Below are 7,995 nucleotides of genomic sequence, written 5' to 3'. Positions count from 1 at the left end.
TCCTCTCTTTGCTTGCCGAACATCCAATCAAACTCGAACTCTTCCTGCGAAAACAATACGTACCTGTCTAATAATCCATCGATCCCTACAACTACAAGGCCCCTGCCCCACCCGTCATTGACCCATCAGCGCAACCAGCCAACCACCACCCGGCGTCCCCGTCCCTTCCTCGAAGCCGAACCACACACGCACCGCGTCGGCTGGCTCGGACCGACCGACTCAACCCCACCTCCCCCGCCCGCGGTTAATAAAAGATCCCTCCCCCCACCCGCTCCCGTCTCTCGCCTCTCGCCTCACCACAGCGCGAGCGAGCCCAACACGCAAGCGGAACGCTTCCCTCTCGGCCCTCCGCCTTATCCGATGGCGTCCCTCACCACCACCACCACCTCCTCACCGGCCGCCCTCCCGGCGGCCACCACCGCCCCCGCGGCCTCGTCCGTGTCCCCCCACGCCGGCTCCAAGCGGCCGCTCCTCGCGGGCGACGACGCGCCCTGGCGCGCCACCGCTGCGGGGGGCCAGGGGATCCGGCCCGTCCCGCGCATCCACCACGCGCCCGTCCTCCGCGTCGCTGCGCAGGACGACTCCGCCGCCTACGCCCTCGCCGTCATGAAGGTACGTGCGCACCCGTCGTCGCCTGGCTTGATTGCGGTTTGGTTTGGGTTAAAGTTTGGTGGTGGGGAGGCTAATTCTGGAGGCTGGTTGGTTTCTCCGCAGCATCCGGATCCGATCGGGGAGGGGCTGGCCATGGAGGCGTTCGCTGAGGCAGCCGGGCCAGAGTGCATCGTACCCGGGCAGCAGGCGCCACTAAGGCTCATGGGCCTCAAGGTACATCTTGCTCCTAGTATGTTAGAAATTCCACCGTGATTCATATGTGATCGGTGTAGATATTAGTTATTCGATGGTCTTAAGGCTGTTTCGTGATGGTACTCGCGGCTGATTTCGCTCAATTACGTGCCCTGCTTGGAAGCCCTGACCTTCTGGGCTTGTGGTAGATCGTTGATTTCATCGTCAGTTGTCATTGATCTGATCATCAACTGACATGCCTTGCAACCTCGCTTGCTATTGGACAGGTGGTGTGGTCGATTTTTGTTGTTTTCGTCATAGTACATATAACGAGAAAGAAACGCATAATATAAAGCATTCATGGAGTCATGTGTCAGTTTATTTGGTTGTGGGAAACTACCTTCCTTGTAACTGATAACGGTTGATACTTGGTACAGCTTCGCAATTCTTCATAGTGTACTGTAGTTATTCTAATTCTATCTTAGAGAATAGAAACCTTAGTCCTGGGGGAGATTATTGAATGCTGATCGTGCATCTCACACTTTCATGATCATGTTTATGAAACCCGTCTTTCATTATCGAAGGGTGCTGTTCTAATTAGTAAGAAAACCCTGTTGTTCAGAGTGTTAATTGGCAAGTACATGGGTCATGTGAACTGCATTAGAGATGCAAAATACATTCTATAAATCAGTTCATATTATGGTGTTTGAGTACTGGAATACATTGCCTGTCCAGCCTTTTACATTTGATGAACTATAAATTTGTTATACATTATTAAATACCTTTTTTTCTTTATGCAGGTTTGGCCCCTTGATATAGATTTGAAGTTCCTAGAGCCTTTTGGACGGGAGTTACATTCTATGAAAAAGGTAAGACATAGCAGCAGACTTTTCCATACGTTTGTTTCTTTCTACAAATGCACTATTTGTTTGATTATTAAATACCCGTCTACAAAATCTGAGTTCGTGCTAATATATGTTAGGTCACTCTATAATCTTCTAAGTCTTCTAAATCGTATAACCTTCTAGTCCTCCCAGAGCCTTCTGTTCAGTATTTTCCTGTGCCTCTTACAGGATTCACAATGTGTAGGCACATGACAACTTATTTGCAATAACCCAAGAAAGATAAGTAGGACATGTAGTTATCAATGAGGTAGATACTCCATCAGAGCATTTGTGCAGTTGTACGTTAAGCATTGTAGGTATCATACATCGTCCTTGCGTGTTCTGGTGTTTTCAACATCCTGAGTAGAACAAACTTGTTGAGTGCCACGATGTATAAACTGGTCATGTCCTTCTATCTAGCATTTCAAGAGCCTTGTTTCTAATGGTATTTGCAAATTTGGGATTTAACTCTCATATGTCAAGTATTGATCGTGGTTGGAAAAGCCCTACGTATGTGGTCTTCGGCTCTTAAACTGTTGGCTCTTGTTGGGCCCATGGTCTTGAGCTCATCCACTGTTTGGAGTTGGCTGTGTATCATTTGGGTTCTTCTACCTCTATTAGGGCATATGCAGACCTGTTTCTGTTAATCAATTTTGCAATGTTGAATTGGATCATATATGGTCTTATGCTCTACTCAAATTCATACCCAAGGAGACAGTTGCAACGTCAGATGGTAGTTACTGTCTTCCTGTGAAAAATGAATCTTGATTCTCACCTTGTTATTATTGCCTATGTCAAGAAGTTACAATGTTACATTGGTGATTCCTTCCCTAATTTAGCTCTTCTGCACTTTTGCAGTTCATGGACAAGTCATGCAGTGTTATGGACTCATCTATGGCAAACAATTAGGCGCATGGCAGATCAGTTCCGTCCAATGCCAGCTGTTGTTGCATCCTCCTGCTTGCTGAAGTTACAAGACCCGAATGATAGGAAATCAGAAGAAGATCCAACGAGAGAAACCACATTCTTTTGCCTATCTCGAGCCACATCGCCTGATGGGACGAGATATGGCATCGGGGGCACGGTAACGATTAGTGAGTAGTAGTTCTGCACGGAGCCCGGGCGCAGCCTCCGCCAGTGTAAGTGCTTTGCGTGTAATACTTCTTTAATGATCATCAAACGTTGATCCACTGAGGAAAAAAAAGATATCCACTGAGGAAAAAAGAATATCGTCAGGTGCCAAGGAAACTGGTTAAAAAAAATCCTCTTTACGACAGTTCACAATCTGTTCAGTTGCTAGATCTGTTTATTTTGTTCTCACTTTTCAACCGCAAGCCACATGTGGTGGCGAGTTATCGTCGGAGTTCCTTGTTTGCATCTGGTTCTGCGGGGGGAGTTTGTGAACTTGTTTGCTCCCCTAGTCCCCTGTAGTTTCCAGCCAAATGTTCGTGTAAGATCTGGATGCCCTTGCGGGAGGCCCACACAATCTTCCTGTCGCGTTCACGCATGGTATCGCGGCGGATCGCGGGCAAGCATGGAATCGATTGCTAAACGAAATCTAACAGAGATGGCGTTGCCTATCTCGGCTGGACATCGTCCCGACCTGGCCACACAACTGGCACCTCTGTATCCGGAGCGTGCACGGTGCACTCACTGAGCCGTGCTTGGTGTTGCTCGCAAGCATTGCAGTTCCACGCCCGTCGCCCATTTCGCGTTAGGACATGGCAACCCGAGGCCGTGGAAGGAGGGAACGCTCGCGGAGGCTACCCGTTTCAAACGTGCTTAGCACTGGAGGTTAGCGCCTCAACTACGATTAGCATTGGAAATCTGTGGGTGCTTAAACCAACTCATATAGCCGTCTCCGTTACATTCCATTGTACAAGCCCTTAGATGAGACGTGGGCCGCAACGAAAATGTCGAGACCGGCGCATGAATCCAGGGAAAATCTCGCACCAATCCGCCCTTTTCAGCTCTGGATTTCAAGGATCAACGGTGCTTTGCTCCCTGGCAAAGGCCGCCGATGTTCTTAGGAGTATATTGTTACACAAAGAGGCGTAATCGAGTGGAGGGCTTGACTCTTGACCTCCACCATGTCCATGTAGGTAGATGCAGCTAAGAAGAGGAGACCGGACGAGCCCGCCTCCTCAGCTCTTCAAAGGCGTGCATCGCTTCACAGTCGAGCCCTCCAGCAAACTACAAAACCATCATATATAGAAATTACTGCATCCATGATTCTCAGACATCAAAGGGTTTGAGAAAGATGCATGAAGAGCGTGGCGAACCTGGTGGACCCTGTAGATGAAGCGCACGCTCTGCGCGACCAGAGCAGCCTCGTTCCCAGCCGTATCCCTGCCATCCAGTTCCTTGAGGACCCTCTTCGTGTACATCTTCGCCAGGTTCACCGATGCCAACCTCATCTGCACAGCGTAAACATGTTACTCCAAGTCTCCAACCCACCTGATGGGCTGTCACTGATAGTTCATTCGCATATGTCACAACAGAAGGAAAGGGAGACTATAGCCAGAGCTTGACAGAGGACCTTTGCAGCAACCCCTGAATCAAGCATCCAGTAAGTCGGGATCCTCAGCTCCTTGTAGGACGGCATCGCCGAGCTCCTCAGATTCACCAGCCTGCTCATGCTCTTCTCCAATCTGGAAAGCAGCAGATCGTACCGTATCTTGAACTGGTTAGCATTAGCGAAACATTTGCACATCAGTGCAGAAAACTTCTGTTATTGCCGTAGCCATGCGTACTTGTCTAGCAACATGGAGATCTTCCTGAGAGTGGCGTCGCAGGGTGAAGGGCTGCCAGCGTCGTCGTTCAAGGAAGAGATGTCTGTTAGAAGGCACTTCAGATGCCGGTATTCGGATGCTGCTTCCCGGAGCGCATCGGCTTTCCTCTCTGGCCAGTTGAAGTGCTTCAAGACGGCTGTCTCATCAGACTGCAAAATTGTGGATAATTTGGCGCATAGGTTACATCGATAATAAGTCACTGAAGAACAAAAGTGGATTCATACATTGCATTACTACATGGAGAAGGAAATGCGAGGGCATGCAGCTTTGCTTTTTCTCAGAAAAACATACCAGAGTAGAAAGTTGTTGATCCAGCCAGTCCACAAAGGTAAGCACTTGCTCCACGTCGGTGTAGGTGCTAGTGTGGATTTTCTTGATGAGATCTTCAATGAGCTCTGCTTTTGTTTCGACATCTGCTTTGATCTAAGAAAACGACAATGGTGGTAAATTGCCTGAGGAGCGAATTCAATTTCAGAAAACCAAACGATGGTGACGCACCGCTAACAGGTGCCTGGAGCGGTTCTGCAGCTCCCCAACAATGCTGCTGTGGTGATGATGGCTTCTGCCTCTGTCTATTTGCTGCTGCGGCTTCTTGTTGCTGGTCAGCGAGTTGTACATGTCAACCACCGCAGTCGCCTTGCTCACCGGGCTCGTGCTCGGAGCTGAAGGGCCTTGCGGCTTTTTCTGCCGTGGTGGCGGCGGCGGCGGCGGCGGTGGCGGCCGCGCAGGGACTCCCCCGGGAGCCTTGTTGGGAGGCTGTGTCCTGTTGGTTGCAGGATCATGTTTGTCTTGCTGCTGCTGTGGCAGATCACTGCCGCCGATGGCCTTGCTCTGCCCTCTCTGAGTCTGAACAAGGGCCAGGTCGGCGTTGAGACGGAGCAGGCGCTGCACCTCCCTGCGCAGGGCCTCCACCTCTCCGCGCAGGCGCACCACCTCCTCCTCGACCGTCTCCTTCTTGTGATCGGGCTCCTCTTTGTCCTTGGCGCTCATGACCCTCCTCACAGGCACAGGCACAGGCACGGGCAGCTGCCTCCTCGCTGCTGCCGCCGCCATGGTGGAGGAGGTGGTGGTTCTTGGCCTGGCCTTCGCGCCTAGAGCGGCAGGAGGTTGCCTGACGTTGGGCGGCGGCGGTCTTGGTGCCCGCGTTCGTGCGGCCGCCGGAGACGGCGACGGCGAGCTGCCGTTGCTGCTCACGACCTGTTGCTTCATGCTGGCTACCGGCGATTCTTGGGTTGGTTGATGCGATCTAGATTCAGCAGTGCAGTAGCGCTACCTCTGCTGGCGATGGAATGCAAATCGCTGAGCTCCTCCAATGAGCTAGAAACAAAGCAGCAGCGGGACAGGCCGTTGACAAGGACCGGCCAGACTAGCTCTCGCTGGATGCGCCATGTGAGGGAGAAGCATATTTTACTTCGCTGAGCGTTTCGAGTGACTGCTCGGCTGCTGTCACCGTGATATTCAACTATATGCACTGCAGGTCAATATTCATAACAGGAAAAAAAACAAAGCTGTTCATTTTGCGATATAAGAAAGGGTAAATTGGGTGTAAATCTGCAGTAATGTACAGGCAGCATGGGCGCAATCAACAGACAAGCCACGAGAGCTCTGCTGCCGACGAAGGGAACAGAGCAACATGAACATGAATATTCAGGTCCAGCAGCCATGGTCATGAAATGAATGCTTGCTTGCTTGCTGGTAAAAGCATGGCCCAGCATTTATGTGAGATTGTGAAATGGAATTGGGAGGGATAGGTAACTATAACAGAGGACATCCATTCATGGTACCTAGGACTCCATATGCAAGTAATCAGATCAGATCAGATGGATGCATATCCTACATCTGATCTACATATGCTAGTAAATTATCAATCAATTCGCACCAATTTGACAATCTCACCCATATATACACAGACAACACACCACTTTCAGAAAGATGGACAGCCAGTTAATGACTGCTACTTAGGCGGTTACCGAACATGATTGCTAGTTCTCTTCTGATTAATTGCCAAGATAAAAAAGAAGTAAGCTAGCTAGGGGCTCTCCCTTGCATTCATAACTGACAAAACAAACTCTTTCGATCAACTCATAAGAGTAGTTAGAATTGTACTTTAAGCAATGGCAAAATCATGAAACATGCAAGCATGGTAGACCAACCCCATTCGCTGAACTGAAAAATCATCCTCCAAACAAAAATCTGCATCAGGTCTCAACCACCCTTGCTAGACCTATTAATTCATCATTGAAACAAGAACCAGGAACCAACTACTTTTGGTCTTTTGCCAAAAAGAAAAAAGAAAAAAAAACAAGAACAAGATGAAGAAAAGTTACTCACAAGAGATGGTTCATATTCGATCTGCAAAATTGTACAACAGGGAAGAAGGAGGCAGGCAATTGGATTTTGTGGAATGCGAAGCCCAGCTCTAAACTATGGGAATCAGTGGAGAATTGCCTTGCCTGGTGCTACTTATAGCTGGCAGCAAACAACAAAGTTAGCTGTTGGAGACAGTGGGAAAGTAGGTGCGGCATTTCGATGGAACAACAGAAATCCCTCCATTCACAGCACTACTGATGGCTCAACCATATATCAACCCATCGAAAGCTTAAACAATTCGGAGCAGTTTTTGAGCAAGAAAACGGCACGGCAGTCTTAATTATGTGTTGCTTATTTGTCAGTACTCAGTACAGGTAGCTGAATCCCGACTTTGTAAGACGTCTCTGAAAGATGCCCTAGCTTCACTGATTACTGTTCTAGATAAAAAAAGATATAAAATAAAGCTAGCAGTACAGCTAACCTGAGTAGCCTGTGGTTAGTGTTGGGCATGAAAGTTGCCAAGATAGATCACCTAAATGTTGTGATGGTTCAACTGAAAAGGCACTCAATTGAACATTTGTGATGTCTAAGGTTTCCTGCTAATCACAGGAAAGAAAATAATTATGCACATATCAGCACGCGCTTTGATCTGATGTCATGAAATTGTTAGTGCTTTCCTAGGCACATGTTATGCTGACAACTGAAAAAAAAAACTGATGCCACTATCAGCTCATACATTTTCAGCAATGGCCATTGACCAATATGTTCTAGGCTTCTGTTAAAAAATAGATAAAAATAGAAAGTCCAATTTCAACTCTAGCGATCTCAAAAAAAAGAAAAAAGAAAAAAAGAAATACTGATGGATACGTCTGTATTGTTATATATCATGCTGCAGATTATGCAACTCTTCAACTTTATGCAATGCTGTTGGGAGTCTAGTGTACCTACTAGCTACCTTATCTTGCTGTTCTGAATGTATGACAACAGTATGTAACACTATCTGAAGCAAAGCTGAACACCATATATGAGTGGAAGAAAGTGCATAGGAATTTCAGGGCGTACCACATCCCTTTTCTTTTAGAGTTGCATAGACAGCTAGGTAGTTAGGTGGGTACATGTAGGTATTGTTAGTGGAGCAAGTAAACAAAGATGGAGAAAAATAAGGAGGGAGTGGTATTTGGTGATGAAGGCTTTTCGATTAAAGTTTGAACACATGTAGAAATTCT

At 48.1% G+C, this 7,995-nt stretch overlaps 2 protein-coding genes across 2 annotated transcripts; one reads left to right on the top strand and one right to left on the bottom strand.

The window, feature by feature from the left end:
• The first annotated feature begins 273 nt into the window (after positions 1–273).
• On the top strand, positions 274–2,965 carry LOC101784875. Its single transcript, XM_004970108.3, has 4 exons — positions 274–612; positions 715–825; positions 1,584–1,652; positions 2,526–2,965. Exons 1-4 carry the CDS (start codon positions 361–363, stop codon positions 2,574–2,576), a joined length of 483 nt encoding a protein of 160 aa, XP_004970165.1. The 5' UTR covers positions 274–360; the 3' UTR covers positions 2,577–2,965.
• Positions 2,966–3,480: 515 nt separating this feature from the next.
• On the bottom strand, positions 3,481–7,148 carry LOC101784206 (protein CHUP1, chloroplastic). The gene is made up of 7 exons (XM_004970105.4): positions 6,791–7,148; positions 4,958–5,930; positions 4,751–4,882; positions 4,421–4,608; positions 4,207–4,318; positions 3,950–4,084; positions 3,481–3,860 (listed from the first exon to the last, which is right to left on the bottom strand). Exons 2-7 carry the CDS (start codon positions 5,666–5,668, stop codon positions 3,780–3,782), a joined length of 1,359 nt encoding a protein of 452 aa, XP_004970162.1. The 5' UTR covers positions 5,669–5,930; positions 6,791–7,148; the 3' UTR covers positions 3,481–3,779.
• Positions 7,149–7,995: the final 847 nt, after the last annotated feature.

The sequence above is a fragment of the Setaria italica genome, chromosome V (assembly GCF_000263155.2).
Source record: "Setaria italica strain Yugu1 chromosome V, Setaria_italica_v2.0, whole genome shotgun sequence".
NCBI lineage: Eukaryota > Viridiplantae > Streptophyta > Magnoliopsida > Poales > Poaceae > Setaria > Setaria italica.
Note: the sequence above shows the minus strand (reverse complement) of the source record. Positions and strands in the feature narration are given on the sequence as shown.

Bases quoted from the DNA above. Each gene is read 5' to 3' on its own strand.
- LOC101784875 (XM_004970108.3), top strand. From the start codon at position 361: ATGGCGTCCCTCACCACCACCACCACCTCCTCACCGGCCGCCCTCCCG. The intron at 826-1,583 runs GTACATCTTGCT...TTCTTTATGCAG, and splicing joins TAAGGCTCATGGGCCTCAAG to GTTTGGCCCCTTGATATAGA. The intron at 1,653-2,525 runs GTAAGACATAGC...GCACTTTTGCAG, and splicing joins AGTTACATTCTATGAAAAAG to TTCATGGACAAGTCATGCAG.
- LOC101784206 (XM_004970105.4), bottom strand. From the start codon at position 5,668: ATGAAGCAACAGGTCGTGAGCAGCAACGGCAGCTCGCCGTCGCCGTCT. The intron at 4,883-4,957 runs GTGCGTCACCAT...TCGTTTTCTTAG, and splicing joins GCTCCAGGCACCTGTTAGCG to ATCAAAGCAGATGTCGAAAC. The intron at 4,085-4,206 runs GTCCTCTGTCAA...TACGCTGTGCAG, and splicing joins ATTCAGGGGTTGCTGCAAAG to ATGAGGTTGGCATCGGTGAA.